This window comes from Entelurus aequoreus, linkage group LG20 (genome assembly GCF_033978785.1).
Source record: "Entelurus aequoreus isolate RoL-2023_Sb linkage group LG20, RoL_Eaeq_v1.1, whole genome shotgun sequence".
Taxonomy (NCBI): Eukaryota; Metazoa; Chordata; class Actinopteri; order Syngnathiformes; family Syngnathidae; genus Entelurus; species Entelurus aequoreus.
In genome coordinates, this window is record NC_084750.1 from 21,854,993 (window position 1) to 21,873,464 (window position 18,472).

An 18,472-nucleotide genomic window follows, 5' to 3' on the forward strand; every position below is an offset into this window, starting at 1 on the left:
AAAAAAAAGAGCGCAGGGACAAGAAGTGATACTGAACAGAAAATTAACCAATAACACCAAACCGGAACTAATTGCTAATTTGATTTATACTAGTTTACTTTAATTGATTATATCTTCGGTCAGTGGCCAACAAAATAATAAAAAAAAGTTTTACATCCACGAATTCATAAATGGACAATTTTACACACCGAAAGGGTTCAGGCCGGGGGTCAGCAACCCGCGGCTCTCGAGCTGCATGCGGCTCTTTAGTGCCGCCCTAGTGGCTCCCTGGAGCATTTTTAAAAAAGGATTGAAAATGGAAAAAGATGTGGAAAAAACATTTTCTTTGTTTTAGTATGTTTTTTGTTTGAGGACAAACATGACACAAACCTTCCCAATTGTTAGAAAGCCCACTGTTTAATATGTTTGTGTGTATGCTTCACTGATGACTTACTAATTTCGGCGGCTCTTGAACTCACCATAGTCTGGACTGTGACGCAACAGTTTGTTTACATGTAAAATCTTCCACTCTTTTGTCTCATTTTGTCCACCAAATGTTTTATGCTGTGCGTGAATGCACAGAGGTGCGCTTTGTTGATGTTATTGACTTGTTGGGAGTGCTAATCAGGCATATTTGGTCAGTGCGTGACTGCAAGCTAATCAATGCTAACATGCTATTTAGGCTAGCTGTATGTACATATTGCATCATTATGCCTCATTTGTCGGTATATTTGAGCTCATTTAATATCCTTTACTTGTATCCTCTTTGTATATAATTTAGTTTTGCATGTCTCATGACACATTATCTGTATGTAATATTGGCTGCATTTCTGATAGTTGTTTGTGTGCCATGTTGTTCCAGACCACAGCAAACATTACCTAGCTTGCCAAAGATTGTAATAAATCTATTAAAAGTAGACAGCCTGCCGTTTCCTTAAACTTGGACACACACATCTATACCTTTGGCCAATAAAAGCCAGTAATTTCCAGGAGTTATCTCACCTTCTGAGTAGCCTCTGATTTACTAATGGTTTCTAATGTTGTAAAAATGTGTAAAATAAAAATTACATTTCAACATTTCTGTCAACAAAGATTTGCATTATCATTTTTGATAGTAGGCTATTATAGCTAATATAGACACTTACATCATGTGTTGCCTTCATTATAAGACTTATATACAGCTTTTAATTTTTTGCGACTCCAGACAGGTTTGTTTTTTGTATTTTTGGTCCAATATGGCTCTTTCAACGTTTTGGGTTGCCGACCCCTTCCCTAACTGAACTTTTTTGTAATACGGTTAGTGAAAGAAGCGTACTTTTGTAGTTATTCCCAATATTTCTGCACAATAACTCATATATGGTAACACTAGAGAGCAGTAGAGAACGTGGAGCGATTTTTGGTCGAGAACATATTTTGCTTTGCTCATTGTTAAAGTATTTCTTGCCACTTTATTTTGTATATTGTTATATGAGATTTCCATTTCATTTTATCATGTCAATGTCCTTCAGGACTAGTCTGTATTTGTCAAAACATCTCTTTAATTTATAAATGTATTCTGTTATGTGTGATTTCCCCAGAACAATCAGTCATATATATCGTGTGCAAATACTAACTTTAAAGGCCTACTGAAATGAATTTTTTTTATTTAAACGGGGATAGCAGATCTATTCTATGTGTCATACTTGATCATTTCGCGATATTGCCATATTTTTGCTGAAAGGATTTAGTATAGAACAACGACGATAAAGATTGCAACTTTTGGTATCTGATAAAAAAAAGGCTTGCCCCCACCGGAAGTAGCGTGACGTAGTCAGTTGAACATATACGCAAAGTTCCCTATTGTTTACAATGATGGCCGCATGAAGTGAGAGAGATTCGGACCGAGAAAGCGACAATTCCCCCATTAATTTGAGCGAGGATGAAAGATTTGTGGATGAGTAAAGTGCAAGTGAAGGACTAGTGGGGAGTTGAAGCTATTCAGATAGGGAAGATGCTGTGAGAGCCGGGGGTGACCTGATATTCAGCTGGGAATGACTACAACAGTAAATAAACACAAGACATATATATACTCTATTAGCCACAACACAACCAGGCTTATATTTAATATGCCACAAATTAATCCTGCATAATAACACCTGCGTGTTTGTTATGCTAGCTCCTAGCTCCTCTGCTAGCTCCTAGCTCCATAGAACACGCCAATACAATTCAAACACCTGATCAACACACACAATCACTCAGCCCAAAAGACCGTTCACCTAACCCAAGGTTCATAAAGCTTATATATTTTTAAAAAGTTACGTACGTGACGCGCACGTACGGTACGGTACGTGTTATGCTAGCTCCTAGCTCCTATGCTAGCTCCTAGCTCCATAGAACACGCCAATACAATTCAAACACCTGATCAACACACACAATCACTCAGCCCAAAAGACCGTTCACCTAACCCAAGGTTCATAAAGCTTATATATTTTTAAAAAGTTACGTACATACGCAAAAAAAAGTTGTGCACATACGGTCAAGCGATCAAATGTTTAGAAGCCAAAGCTGCATACTCACAGTAGCACGTCTGCGTCTTTGTCATCCAAATCAAAGTAATCCTGGTAAGAGTCTGTGTTGTCCCAGTTCTCTACAGGCGTCTGTGTATCGAAGTCAAAAGTCCTCCTGGTTAGAGTCTCTGTTATCCGAGTTCTTCCATCTTGACTGCATCTTTCGGGAATGTAAACAAAGAAGCGCCGGCTGTGTACTGTTGTGGCTGACTACGTTTGAAAAATACGTCCATTTCGCACCGACAACTTTCTTCTTTGCTTGCTCAGTTTCCTTCTCCATAATGCAATGAACATGATTGAAACAGATTCACGAACACAGATGTCCAGAATACTGTGGAATTATGAAATGAAAACAGAGCTTTTTCGTAATGGCTTCAATGTGGAAGGCATACCCGTGTTCCCCGGTCTACGTCACGCGCATACGTCATCCTCAGAGGCGTTTCGAACCGGAAGTTTAGCGGCAAATTTAAAATGTCACTTTATAAGTTAACCCGGCCGTATTGGCATGTGTTATAATGTTAAGATTTCATCATTGATATATAAACTATCAGACTGCGTGGTCGGTAGTAGTGGGTTTCAGTAGGCCTTTAAGTTCTTAGTAACTTAAAACATTGAACAATTGTGGTCCCAGGATTGATCCCTGGGGTACCCCGCAAGATATATTTAGAGCTGAAGACGTGTGTTTGCATAGAGTAAATAATTATAGTAAATGATAAATAATTTTCGATGTTTTTAGAAAATTGTGGAAATAAGAAAACTGGTATCTGTCTCCAGTCTTACAAACTGGTAGAAATTTTGCTATTATCATTTACTTATTTGTAATTAAGGGGGCTGTTGTACATTGACGGTCTCTGAGGTCTCTTTAAAAACCTTTTCTTTTTTTATCCTTTTTATCATATAAATTATTGAAGAGCATCTGCGCCCTTATTTTTTGGAGCAGTTTTATTTTACGCTGTTAAAAAAACTAACCATTTTCATCTCAGTATGGAAAACACTCACTATTCAGGAAAATGAAGTAAACAGAGAGAAATGATGGTTGACTCGATCACCCGAAGAAGGAATTTGACGACAGAAATCTTTTAGCAAACAGTGCCATTGACATTTTTTGATAGGAGAAGAATTCTTTTATGCGTATGTTCTTATTTTTCCACCCAAAACAAACACAGATGGAATTGTTGGAATAGCTTCGTGTGAAAATACTAACTGAAAGATAAGGGCTTGTTGCTAGGCTACTTCGGTTCGTGCATATAATCCATTAATTTAATAAGTCACTTTTTCAGACATTCAGCAATAAATGTCTCTAGTATACTGCTGGCAGCACTAAAACTGCATGCTGAATTTGTCAAATGACATTTATTGTTAATACCTGTGTATTTGTGTGTCCTCAAATGCTGGCTTTGGCTTTAATTAATGTAATTTCTCAATTAATCACTCATACACTTGAAAAAATAAACACCACACCTCAAATATTAATCATCCATATCCCTTTTTTCCCACAATGTCAAAGAATAATGTCATATTTACAAATAGTTAGACCTAAATAATACTTTTTTTTTTTTATCTTCATCTTATTTAACTAAATTATCTCGTTTTAAATTAGTTTTTAAAACTGACATATTAGTTTACTGGAATTTAATTATGATTATTATACAGTATATATCCTTATTTGGATCAATTTAGGGGACATTTTATTGTTTTTACGCATTAAAATTCTACTCATACACTCTAAATTGCATTATATTAGGTAGCTTTTATTGAATTTGTTTTTAAAACTTAAATAATAAGTAATTGAGTTTACTGGAATTTAGGGCTGCAACTAACAACTAATTTGATAATCGATTAATCTGTCGATTATTACTTCGATTAATCGATTAATAATCGGATAAAAGAGACAAACTACATTTTTATCCTTTCCAGTATTTTATTGGAAAAAAAACAGAATACTGGCACCATACTTATTTTGATTATTGTTTCTCAGCTGTTTGTAAATGTTGCCGTTTATAAATAAAGGTTTATTTAAAAAAAAAAAAGTAGCCTCTGCGCATGCGCATAGCATAGATCCAACGAATCGATGACTAAATTAATCGCCAACTATTTTAATAACCGATTTCAATCGATTTAATCGATTAGCTGTTGCAGCCCTACTGGAATTCAATATTGGTTATCATAAAGTATATAACCTTATTTTTTATCAATTTAGGGAACATTTTATTGGCTGTGTAACTATTTTTATGCATAATTTTTCTTTGGATAAACTCTAAATTGCATTATATTAGGTAGCTTTTTTAATTAGTTTTCAAAACTTAGATAATAAGTCATTTAGTTTTCTGGAATTTAATGTTGATTATTATACAGTATATATCATTATTTGGATCGGTTTAGGGAACATTTGATTGGCTGTATATCTGTTTTTATGCATTATTTGTCTATGCATACACTCTAAATTGTATTATAATAGGTAGCTTTATAGCTGTTTTTAAGCATTAATATAGTACACTCTATATTGCATTATATTAGGTTGCTTTTTTAAAGTAGTTTTTAAAAATTCAATAATAAACCATTTAGTTTACTGGAATTTAATGTTGATTATTATACAGTAAATATCCTTATTTGGATCAATTTAGGGGACATTTTATTGGCTGTATCGCTGTTTTTATGCACATATATACTCCAAATACACTCTGACTTAAATTATATTAGGTATCAGAGTATTAAGTGTGAAGAGTTTCAACAAAAACATAAATTGTGCTTTTCTTTATTTAGTTTAACAGGTACTTTAGTATGATAGTTAACATTATAAGGTCATGTATTAAATGAATACATTTTAAATTCAAATAATTTATTGGTATTTACACATTATGTGAAATCCAATGTTTGTCAAAGTAGGTGTGAAGGTGGTGTATAAATTATTCATGTTGGTGCAGCCACCACAAGCAAACAAGAGCAACAGACCATTTAGATTAGATTAGATTAGATTAGATTAGATTAGATTAGATTAGTTGATTTCAAAGGGGACAATGCAATTTCATAAAACGCATGACTTTACATGGTTAAAAAGGCCAGAATTAGCCAGAAGGCTAGTTTTCATCCGTAGTCCCCTGTGAAGTGAAGTGAATTATATTTATATAGCGCTTTTCTCTAGTGACTCAAAGCGCTTTTACATAGTGAAACCCAATATCTAAGTTACATTTAAACCAGTGTGGGTGGCACCGGGAGCAGGTGGGTAAAGTGTCTTGCCCAAGGACACAACGGCAGTGACTAGGACGGCGGAAGCGGGGATCAAACCTGGAACCCTCAAGTTGCTGGCACGGCCACTCTACCAACCGAGCTAAAAAGGCCAGAATTAGAAAAAGAAAAGAAAGAGAGAGAAAAAGAAAAGAAAAAGCACACAATTCATATACAATATGATTGAAAAATACAACATCAAAACATAACATTTAATTTAGCATCAAAACAGGCTCATATTTTAGAGCTGGCGTTGATAAGCACTTAAATATTAGTGATATAGACAACATTTGTAAAATTTGTAAAAGCCATACAAAGTCAATATGTTATTGTACAAAATAATTATTGCTGAAGTAGCTATTTTGTTTCATCGATTAAAAAAAAAAAGTCCTCTTCCAGTGGTGTTCTGAATATGGCCTGTGGGTGGCAGTAATGCACGTTTTCTGCACCGACAGTGCCCTGAAATAGCAGCAGAAGTAGGATATTATCAGGCGCTTTCATAAAAAAAGACTACAGTTTGAGGAATTATTCATGAGACAGAAACGTTCAACGTAAGTACTTCGTGGATTTATAAATACCTGGACTTATTTTATTATCGAAAGGTCGTCTTAAATCAGGTATTAATGTCCGCTCTTTTCGTCGCTAAACTATTAAGCCGACATGCCTCTCAGTAGGGGCAGCTAGCATGCTAGCTCGGTCTGCATATTTACACTAAAACACAACGTGGTACTCTTTATTTTATTTTTATGAATTGCATTATTTTTAGGCTTTTATTGGCTTTCTGGTCGAAGCAGATCACCGTCTAACGCTTCTTTTTCGCCCGTTGAAGTCGAGCAACTGTGTAGTGAAAGTGCGTTTTGGGACAAGCGGTAGGAAATGAAATGATGGATGGAGTTGAGATGAGTTTGAGTTTATTTGGAGCATGCATGTATACAACCTGACACATCACACATGCATGTATACAACATGACACATCACACATGCATGTATACAACATGGCACATCACACATGCATGCATACAACATGACACATCACACATGTATGCATACAACATGACACATCACACATGCATGCATACAACATGGCACATCACACATGCATGCATACAACATGACACATCACACATGCATGCATACCACATGGCACATCACAAATGCATGCATACAACATGGCACATCACACATGCATGCATACAACATGGCACATCACACATGCATGCATACAACATGGCACATCACAAATGCATGCATACAACATGACACATCACACATGCATGCATGCAACACGACACATCACAATTAACAGTTCCTCTATTCAACATGTTCGACAAGGAGTAGGTAGAAGCAGATTTGATTTAATCCCACCCCTTTTCCTTTACATAGCAGTTGCTAACACTTTTGTTCACTTCCCGTTCTCAATTTATTCACAATATACTCTATAAGTACAGTGTTTCCCATAAACTGCCAAGATACCTGTGGGGGGCGGGGGGTGGGGGCGTGGTCATGGGCGTGGTCACCATGACATCATCGAGTAATTTGCATAATTTACTACAATGATATGATTTTCTCTAAAAAGGCTAAAAAAATGTATACTTACTAATTAATAACAGTTTTGTTTTAAACGTCCGTCCATCCATCCATCCATTTTACAATATAATTACAACACTTTATGTACATATTTATATACAGATTTGAACAATAAGTTATTTACTGAAATATATTTATTAATTGTGGTTCTTACTAAAAATATATCTTATAAAATATAAAAGCTAAAATGTCTCTTAAAGCTCTGCCCCTTTAATTAGTGCTTACTAAATAATTTAACTTTAGCCTACTACTACAACCATATTATTTACCAGCAACATAAAGTGAAACAGAGGCAGAGGTGTCCTGCCACAGTCAGTAACAAATAAACAGAAAACAGTAGTGGTCAAATACAAATAAGGCAACAAGAGAAGTATCCTACACTTCTCTTTTGTAAAGTAAATCTGAACAGCCTATATGGGCATCTACATCAACTATATGATTTGCCTGAGAAGCTGGACAGGACAAAAAAAAAAAAAAAAAAAAAAAATATTTTTATTTTTTATTTATATTTGGGGCGGACGTAATTCTTTCGTGGCGGGCCGCCACAAATAAATGAATGTGTGGGAAACCCTGAAGTAATAACAATAAAAAATAAATAAATAATGATTGGTGAAGTAATTTATGTTTCATATGGTGAGATGAGTAAGATTATCTTGAAAACGGATGGATGGATGAGATAAATTCTGAGTGTTTATCATGGTTCTTCTTCTTTGTATTTTGTAAACACTTTTAAGTTTGAAGAGTTTCTTGAAGTGGATCATATTAGTACATTGTTTGATTTCTTTGCTTGATCCATTCCATAATTTCATTCCACATACTGATATACTGAAGGTCTTACATGCGTACAATTGTTTAAAATTACATTTTTCTCTAAGATTATGTTTTTTGAAGAATTGTTGTATATTCTTGGGTAGCAGGTTATAGTTTGCTTTGTGTATAATTTTAGCTGTTTGCAAATTCACTATGTGGCAAGGCAAGGCAAGGCAACTTTATTTGTATAGCGCTTTTCATACACAAGGCAGACTCAAAGTGCTTCACAGACAACAAAGTGAAATGAAAGAAAATAAAAGCAAAATTAAAATGCAGACAATAAAAATAAAAACAGTGCAGACGTTAAAAGTTAAAAGATTAAAAGATTTAGCTGAAAGCTAAGGTGAACATAAAAGTCTTCAGTCTAGTTTTAAAAGTAGTGAGAGTTGGGGAGAGTCTGACATCTTCAGGAAGTTTATTCCAGCTATGTGTTGCATAGTGACTGAATGATGATCTCCCTTGATTTGAGTTTACTCTTGGAACCGCTAACAGATTGGTCTCAGAAGATCTTAGTGATCTAGAGGGCGTATATAGTGGGAGCATATCAGTGATATACTTGTGGTGGAATTTCAGTATTTTTGATTCAATGAATAAAGGGTTTGTATGTTCTCTATATCCAACATTATGTATTATTCTAACTGATGTTTTTTGTAACACAAGTGTACTTTTGTAGTTATTTCTACACAATAACTCCGATATGAGATGTTAAAGTTGAATGAACTTGTGTTCAGCTTCCTGTAGTGATGGCGGCATCGTTACCACAGAAGCCAGGCATGGCAGGGATGCCCCCGCAGCAGCAGCAGCAGCAGCAGCAGCAGCAGCAGTCACACATGCCCCCCACTGGCGCCTCGGTCGCAGGTCAACAGCCAATGGCACCCCAGGGTGCCCTGAGAGAGATCTCCCCTGTGTTTCTCTGTCGGATCGGACAGGAGACCGTCCAGGACATTGTCACTCGCACCATGGAGATCTTTCAAATCACACGAGCCACGCAAGTAAGAGAAAACTTTTTTCCCCCTCAGACATTCCTACACACACCATCTACGAGTGTAACGTTTAATCGATATTGATTTACATTATATTCTTTAGATACAGCTACATTGATCTGTGCTCGGCAAGTTTGCCTTCCGGAAGACAGGTATCCATCTTGCATCGTTTTAAAAGGAAATGGATCATTTTTATCGATACTGGAAAAAGGAAAGCATTGGCTTAAAGAAGTTCGACCATTTTAATGATAAGGATTTTAAACGTTACTCAAGTCTGCGTCATCGCCATCAGTCGCCAAAACAAGAATAACGGATAGGTACGGTGGCCGATAAAGGTCACAACAAGTACAAACGCAACAAGACAATATAAATTACCACACAACCACTTTCAACTACAATACGATCGCAAAAGCCACAACAAATACAAACGCCACAACACAACTTTACGCCACAAAAGCTGCGACGATGGGAGTGACGGAGGTTGTTACTTCCTGAACGTAGTGTGATAGTATTATTGAAAAGGTGAAAAAGTTATTTAAAAATTGGTCACCAAACTCAGTCCTCAAAGCGTATGTATATTCTGTCCTACTTTACGGCTGTGAATGCTGGATGTAGCTTCTGAGAGAAGCACATTGTATATATGTTATATAATTTAATAGTGGGTTAGAGTAAAGAAATACAATGTATAAATATAAGTTCACATTTATATATACCGTATTTTTCGGACTATAAGTCGCTCCGGAGTATAAATCGCACCGTCAGAAAATGCATAATAAAGAAAGGAAAAAACATATAAGTTGCACTGGAGTATAAGTCGCATTTTTTGGGGAAATTTATTTGATAAAACCCAATACCAAGAATAGACATTTGAAAGGAAATTTAAAATAAATAAAGAATATTGAACAACAGGCTGAATAAGTGTACGTTATATGAGGCATAAATAACCAACTGAGAACGTGCCTGGTATGTTAACGTAACATATTATGGTAAGAGTCATTCAAATAACTATAACATATAGAACATGCTATACCTTTACCAAACAATCTGTCACTCCTAATCGCTAAATCCCATGAAATCTTATACGTCTAGTCTCTTACGTGAATGAGCTAAATAATATTATTTGATATTTTACGGTAATGTGTTAATAATTTCACACATAAGTCGCTCCTGAGTATAAGTCGCACCCCCGGCCAAACTATGAAAAAAACTGCGACTTATAGTCAGAAAAATACGGTAATGTGATTAAAAATGTATTTCCTTTGGTTAATTCATGCAAGTATATGTTAACTTTATTTTTGTTACAAAACCCATGTAAATTGGAGAGGAACATATTTTTTGTTCCGGTTTGGTCACATTGTTGGGGGGACAATTAATATGTGACGGAATAAAGGAAGCAGCATGAGACAGCAAGCATTTGATGAAAGAGGTTAATAGAGTCTCGGCTTCAAAATAAACTTTATTTCCTCTGAGTTTGTGAGGCCAATGAGGTATGATTCTTTCTTATAATGTATGTGAAATCAATGTGTTTTCTTTTATTTGATGTCAGACTAATTATAAGTTCTGTTTTTCTTATTTATTAGTTCTGACGGCATTATTTTTGCATCGTTTTGGCATCGTTGTTAACGAGAAGAAGGCGTGGCTGTAATAAATGTCTGTGGGAGAAAAACGAACAACTTGAGCCTTGATTAAAACCTCGGAGGGAGTAACACTGGACTTTAAACAATCAACTGAGAAAATTAGAGGCAAATGAAATGTGGTTCTTCAGAAAAATACTCTGCATATCATGGACTGAAAAGAAAAGTAATGAAGAAGTATTGGCAAAGGATAAACAGTGTTTCCCACACATTCATTTATTTGTGGCGGCCCGCCACGAAAGAATTACGTCCGCCACAAATTAAAAAAAAATAAAAATATATATATATATTTTTTTGTCCTGTCCAATTTTTCAGGCAAATCATATAGTTGATGTAGATGCCCATATAGGCTGTTCAGATTTACTTTACAAAAGAGAAGTGTAGGATACTTCTCTTGTTGCCTTATTTGTATTTGACCACTACTGTTTTCTGTTTATTTGTTACTGACTGTGGCAGGACACCTCTGCCTCTGTTTCACTTTATGTTGCTGGTAAATAATATGGTTGTAGTAGTAGGCTAAAGTTAAATTATTTAGTATGCACTAATTAAAGGGGCAGAGCTTTAAGAGACATTTTAGCTTTTAAATTTTTTAAGATATATTTTTTGTAAGAACCACAATTAATAAATATATTTCAGTGAATAACTTATTGTTCAAAATCTGTATATAAATATGTACATAAAGTGTTGTAATTATATTGTAAAATGGATGGATGGATGGACGTTTAAAACAAAACTGTTATTATTAATTAATAAGTATACATTTGTATACAAGTGTGATGGTCACACTTAACTTACTTTTCCAACTTTGTTCATTCCGCCCTTTTCAACTTTGCGTCTCAGAAAGTCGTTGACTCGCGGAAACATGTCCGCCGTCACTTGCGTTTCGTCTTTTATATTCTCGTGTTTTGCCTTGTAGTTGTTGTGTCGTGGCTTCATGTCGTCGTGTTGTGGCCTTTACGTTTGTTGTGGGTTTTCTCTCCTACTGTCGCTGTTTATTAAAATGCGAGCAGGAGCAGGTCAAACCAAGGCTCATTTAGCTTGAAGAAATTTGATTGCACTTAATCAGAATCAGAAATACTTTATTAATCCCCGAGGGGAAATTAAAATTTTCAGCACAATCCCATTCAAGATCAGACAAACATTACAGTGAGACAGAACAGGATCAAACATTACAGGGAGACAGAACAGGATCGCTGACGGGTCTGCCAACTTCCGGCGCCCCTTACAAAAAAAGGTGAGATACAGGTAAACAATGGGGGACGTTAGGGAGAAAAAAATATCGGTCTAAGCCTGGGCCCCTGGAGAGGGTTTCCAGACTGAGGCCAAGGGAAAAAACAACTCATAGCCATAGCACACATCCGTACTTTTTTATTTAAATTTATTTTGAATTTTTTTATTTCTGTGTCAACAACAGCAGAAGTAGCAGGTAAAGCCACCGTTAATTTCACCTAAAAGCTGTTGGTTACAATTTATTTTTTATATTAATATTGTATTCATGTTTCCTCTTGTTAATTCAACCTAAAGTGTTGGTTGCACCTTATTCAAATAAGATGTGAATGTATTGGCCTTTAATTGTTGTTTACTTGCATGTTTTTATCCATAATTCATAAATACATAATTCCCCCATAAGAAATAACAAGAATATAGGACACTACACATGCGCTGTCCAGTATCCACAATTTATTTCACAGTCTCACTGCTTGATTTTTTTTGCTAAAAAGTTACTGAATCTACGTCAACTCATTGAGTCGTTTCAGAAAAATAAATAATAATAAAAAAATACAAATATATATATATATCTCATCCCTGAATCGTTTCGGGCAACCACAAATTCTTAATGGAATCGAATTGTTGTTAAAATGAATCGCTATCTACCCACAATTTTCTTTGCCACTTGTCCTCATTAGCTTCCCAACGGCGTGACTCAGAGCCAGGCGATGTACCAGGATCGCTTCGGCAAACTTCAGGAACACCTGAGGCAGCTCGCCCTGCTCTTCCGCAAGCTTCGCCTCCTCTATGAACGCTGCGTGGAGATGACTGCTGACCTGCAGGAGGGGCCGGCAGAGGTCAGAATATTTCAATGTTTATATGCACATGTGGCATAAAGTCTATATCGAGATGTACAGTACAGTACAAAAGTGAAGGCATCAAAACTATGAATGAACACATGTGGAGTTATGTACTTAACAAAAAAAGGTGAAATAACTGAAAACATGTTTTATATTCTACTTTCTTCAAAATAGCCACCCTTTGCTCTGATTACTGCTTTGCACACTCTTGGCATTCTCTCGATGAGCTTCAAGAGGTAGTCACCTGAAATGGTTTTCACTTCACAGGTGTCATAATTTTGATGCCTTCAGTGACAATCTACAATGTAAATAGTCATGAAAATAAAAAAAACACATTGAAATAAGAAGGTATGTCCAAACTTTTGGCCTGTACTGTATATTGCGGCCTCTTGCGATAACGATATACATCACAAAATATTTTTTGGTCAGTAAATGATAAAACAATTATTTTAAAACATTAAAGGATCCTAATTTAGCTGGTAACGTATTGCGCAATTTCTTGTTGTATTATTTTGTTCTAAACTGTTATTTATCTACTTACTGATTTAAAGATGTTTCTTACTGTTGTAACATGGTTCTGTCTACACTTATGTTAAAATATAATAAACACATATTCTTCTGTTGTTTGGATACTTTACATTAGGTGATAGTACGCATTTGTGTATCAATCCAATACCAAGTACTTATAGGGTCAGTATTGAGTATATTCATACTTCAACTTTTTAATATCATTCAATGATTACATTTTTAATCGCAATTATAATCAGACAAAAACGCAGGATGGCGGTGCAAAAATATCAATGAAATATTTAAATTATTTCCAATGATTGAGTCTGATGACAATCCTTTAGATTTATTTCCTCAGTAAGTAAACTAACAAAAACGACAACATTTTTTGATAGTAAAAAAAAATTGTGATCCCACCACTGTTACATAAAGACACCTGTTTTCGTTCTTGTCGATGTTTGTATCAATCCGCCTACATTAGTTTACATTCAAAAGCGCCAGCTTGTGTTTAGCATATCTTCCTACGTTGTGTAGTGTATGTTTAGCTCGTCCTCGTCCTCCACTTTTAAGAAACATAGTTTATTTGCAGCCATGGAGGCGAGAATTGACAAATTAGAAGTGGGTTTGCACTGTGGAGGCACATTAGCCGCGAGCAAGAATGCTACATTGCGTGCGTCCACTTGTCGCTGTCAGCTAGAATGTGTCCTCAACATGCGTGATCACGATATAACGAGTTTTAAAAACTATATCGTTATGCTTAGCTGTTGTGTAGCTCAGAGCCTACCATAAGGGTGACATTTTTTTTAATTTACATCCAAATCACAATTATTATTCATCCTTATTTTCTTTATAAGAATACTTTTAAAAAAATACATGTTTAGGCCATCTCTATGAAGCCACAAGGAGCTTGTCTAACCTGTAACCTGTTTTGAAAATCTTTCATTATAATACCAAATAATACATTGCGCAAATCTGTTTGAATTCAGAATGAATTCTGAATCTAATCGTCACCCCAGGAATCGGAATCAGATCGAATCGTTAGGTGTCCAAAGACTTACACGCCTAGCCTACCATGTTTACCTTTTCATCCAATACTTGTTTTTTTTTTGCTGATATTCGGTGCTGAAAACCTTAATGCTTTCTTGCCCAGTTCAGTTCTTATTTTGGGGACGACAAATTGCAGAACATTCATTGAACAAAGATTGTGACTTCTTTGTTAAAAGACAAGACAGATAAGATGGAGTGATACCCAGAATGGTTTTGTAGATGAACACATACTTTGTAGATGAACACTTACTTGAGAACACAGATTGAGGTGTCGAGCACATAAAGACGTCCAGTTAACCATTGAGTATAACACACCATGGTGAGTAAGGGGAGCGCAGTTGGTGATGAACCTCAGTGCCCTATGGTACACACTATCCAGCTTGTGGAGACAACCAGCAGTAGCATTCATGTACAACACATCTCCATAGTCAATAACAGGTAAAAAGGTTGTTTCCACCAATTTTCTGTTTCACACTAAAAGAAAAGCAAGACTTGTTTCTATAATAAAATCCCAGTAAAAGTTTAAGTTTTTTATAACATACTGAATGTGCTCCTTAAAACTCAAGTGGTCATCAATTAAAAATCCTTAGTATTTAAAAGAAGTTACTAACACAATTTGTTGCCCATTTCTTGTTAAAATGTTCTCACACAGTGCTGATCTTACAATTTGTGATGTGGTAAAGAACATACACTCTGTTTTCTCTGCATTTTGTACCAATATCAACATCGGATCGAGACATCCGTAGTTGATATATGTATATTGTTCTCAGCTTGTGCCCTATGTTGGAGAAGAGCTGGTCAACGTCAGAGTGGAGCCTTGTAGTCCTGCTGTCCACCAGGAGAGGAAAGAAGTCCTCGAGGTATGTTTTGCCTCTCTTGTGTCATATCTGCAAGCTGTGAAGTGTTGTTCAAGCTATATTTAGTACCTAAACTGAAGGGAATACGGTGTAAACACTCCTAAACTAAATTGCTGACATATTATTATTATTATTATGAGACACCATGATATTAACCAGCCTTAAATTGTAGTTATATTTATGCGGAATTGATATGATCACAACAATTCAAATTGCTCTTTTCCTTGTGTTATCCACAAACCTCCAATGTATTGTGAACATCCAGGTGCTTTGTGCATGCATATCTGCAAGGTTACATTTCAGCACCCAGAGAATAGCAAAAAATACGCCAATAATGGCAGCACCCATAAAAAGTCCTTATTTGCTTATTTTGATGCTCCAAACTCTATAATAAGTCACTCCCAGTAATTAAACAAACATTAAGAAAGGTTCACATGCATAGAGATCACAGTATTGTACTTCGAAAACGTATAGTTACACCACATTACTGCTTGTCAAAGCATCTTCCTGCTGGGAAAATGTAAAATGACGCGTAAAGATACTTCTGCTCCGCCGCTCCCAGTCTGTGGAACGCTCTCCCTGACCACCTGAGGGCACCACAGACTGTGAATGCTTTTAAAAAAGGCTTAAAACCCTTCTTTTAAAAAAAAACTTTTTTGAGATATATGCATACTAGTTTTAGCTATTTGGCTGTTCTAGTTTTTATTTTTATTTATTCTTTATTATCTTTTTATTTTAATTTTTTTAATACACTGTAGCACTTTGAAGTTGTTTACTCAATGTAAAGTGCTTTTTACAAATAAAATCTATTATTATTATTATTATTAAAGCTGCTATACGTCCATCCAGCCTGCAGATGGCGCCAAATAACCACTTTATATTTAAGTTACAATAAGAATGGTTATACTTGTTATTAATATGTCATTCATTTTTAATGTTGAAGTAAATGGAATTATTTAATAATGGAATGCATTATTGAAATATTTAATAGATTGTTAAAATTGTATTCATTATTGATGTCATTATTTCATGATTTATTTACATAATGACACACAGGTTCATGAAATTAAATAATTAAATCAATCATTATTAAATATTTAAATAATTATTGAAATGATTAAATACCGTTAAAAAAATAAACAAATAACAGTATAATTATTATAATTAATGACACATTTAACTAATGATTTAAAGATGAGTTATTTTTAAATTTGTTCCAGCTGACCCTTCATAGACAAGGGTCTGCGTTTATATTCTCCCAGTTGACTCGTAGGTTACAAAGCACTCTAAAGTCGCTTCCTGCTTGACTCAAATACCCCCCCTAATGTGGTCCGTACGCAGAAAGTGCGCCAGAAGAACCAGGAAATGAAGGTTCTCATGGATCAGATGAGGAACCTGCTGTGGGACGTCAACGCCATGTTGACTCTTAGGAAATGATCCATTTGATGCACAGACTTTTCAAATGTCCAAGTTGGCCATGGACTGCACAACGGATAAGGGGACATCTTATTTCTATAAGTTGCACTGTTTTTGTTTGGAGTTTATAGATGACACCCACAATTATGTTGGGTTTTCTGTTCGATGAGCTCTACACTACTTTCCACCTCCTTTTTTTTTTTACTGCAATAAGTTATTCATTTTTGCATAGCAAATATTTCCTTTTTGTGCCGCAATGTGTGAACTTATCATCTGACACGGATCAGAGCCGTTCTTCCAGAAAACTCAACGTGTTTATAATATTGTGCTCTTTATGTTCCCAAAATTGGTGGGTTCCAATTAAATCCCCTTGGCAGCTATGTTCATCTCAGGTGCCTTGTACAGGTAGTGTGTATGTGCTTCATTAGTCTTCCTCAGTGCCCGACACTGTTGACCTTTTGGATTTTCAGACTTTCTTGCCTGAGAATGTCCTTTTGTCGACCAGCATACTGGATTATATCTTCGTTTTTGGATTGTTTTTTCTAAATAAAAGGTATGAATAATAGAAGTTCTGCATCTCCTTAAACATTTAGAGCGGGGGATCTTCCATGTTTTCCTGGCCAAAGACCCCTAAACTGAGGAATAAGCAGAGTGTTTAAAATTGTGTTTTATATTAAACTGGCCCCAAATGTAACTTGGTATTGTGCAATACTAAGATATTCTAATAAGACAGTATAATGCTACTAATCGCTGGCTGGCAGCTTGCACGTTAATCAATAGATGACAACAAATTGCTACCTAATCGCTAGATATCTTAAATCCTAGCAAGAGTGTGGAAATATAATTATTTATTCATTATTTAATTTTAAACCTGCAAGGTGTAATGAGTAGGGTGGCCATGCCATTGCCTTTTATAAACTGCACTACACTGTGTTGGATCAATGTTTGTATAAAGATATTTCAATTTGTGGAAAAATCGCCGGGGATATAATTTTTCTTTTAATAAAGTAGTGTTGTGCATACCGGTATACAACTTTTTGACTTCCAATACGATTACCATTATTAATCCGAGACGATATCGGCACAAATCGCAGTTTATACTTGGATTGTTTTGTAGTGTGCAATTTCAGAAAAGGGTTGATCGAGTGAATTTACACAGAAAACAAAGGTAGGTATGAAAAACACAAAAGTTGTAATACATTTGTTTTTTAAGTGAAGGGATATTATATACATTTAAAGACAACATATTGTGTTATAGATGACTAAGTATATTATTCATTATCAGTTTAACATTTTTGGCTTTTTCTCATTACATTCCAATTTTATACTTTTGTTCCTCACATTTTTACTGTTATTTTTTTTTACATTTTTTTTTTTAGATACAAATGTTATTTGAAAACACAAGTTTTAAAATTGTAGTTGACACATTAGGTACAGTACAGGCCAAATGTTTGGACACACCTCTTTTCAATGCGTTTTCTTTATTTTCATGACTATTTACATTGTAGATTGTCACTGAAGGCATCAAAACTATGACACCTGTGAAGTGAAAACCCTTTCAGGTGACTACCTTTTTAAGCTCATCGAGAGAATGCCAAGAGTGTGCAAAACAGTCATCAGCGCAAAGGGTGACTATTTTGAAGAAACTGGAATATAAAACATGTTTTCAGGTATGTCACCTTCTTTTGCTAAGTACATAACTCCACATGTGTTCATTCAGAGTTTTGATGCCTTCAGTGACAATCTACAATGTAGATACTCTAGAAAATAAAGAAAACACATTGAATGAGAAGGTGTGTCCAAATCTTTGGG

At 35.3% G+C, this 18,472-nt stretch overlaps 1 protein-coding gene across 1 annotated transcript; it reads left to right on the forward strand.

Moving 5' to 3' along the window:
* Nucleotides 1-6,184: 6,184 nt before the first annotated feature.
* Nucleotides 6,185-17,351, forward strand: zgc:114119 (Mediator of RNA polymerase II transcription subunit 30-like). The gene is made up of 5 exons (XM_062028861.1): nucleotides 6,185-6,301; nucleotides 8,879-9,139; nucleotides 12,672-12,830; nucleotides 15,158-15,247; nucleotides 16,586-17,351. The coding sequence occupies exons 2-5, from the start codon at nucleotides 8,891-8,893 to the stop codon at nucleotides 16,679-16,681; spliced, it is 594 nt and encodes a 197-aa protein (XP_061884845.1). The 5' UTR covers nucleotides 6,185-6,301; nucleotides 8,879-8,890; the 3' UTR covers nucleotides 16,682-17,351.
* Nucleotides 17,352-18,472: the final 1,121 nt, after the last annotated feature.

Coding starts and splice junctions, on each gene's coding strand:
- zgc:114119 (XM_062028861.1), top strand. CDS start 8,891: ATGGCGGCATCGTTACCACAGAAGCCAGGCATGGCAGGGATGCCCCCG. Junction 9,140..12,671: donor AAATCACACGAGCCACGCAA/GTAAGAGAAAAC, acceptor TGTCCTCATTAG/CTTCCCAACGGCGTGACTCA. Junction 15,248..16,585: donor AGAGGAAAGAAGTCCTCGAG/GTATGTTTTGCC, acceptor GTCCGTACGCAG/AAAGTGCGCCAGAAGAACCA.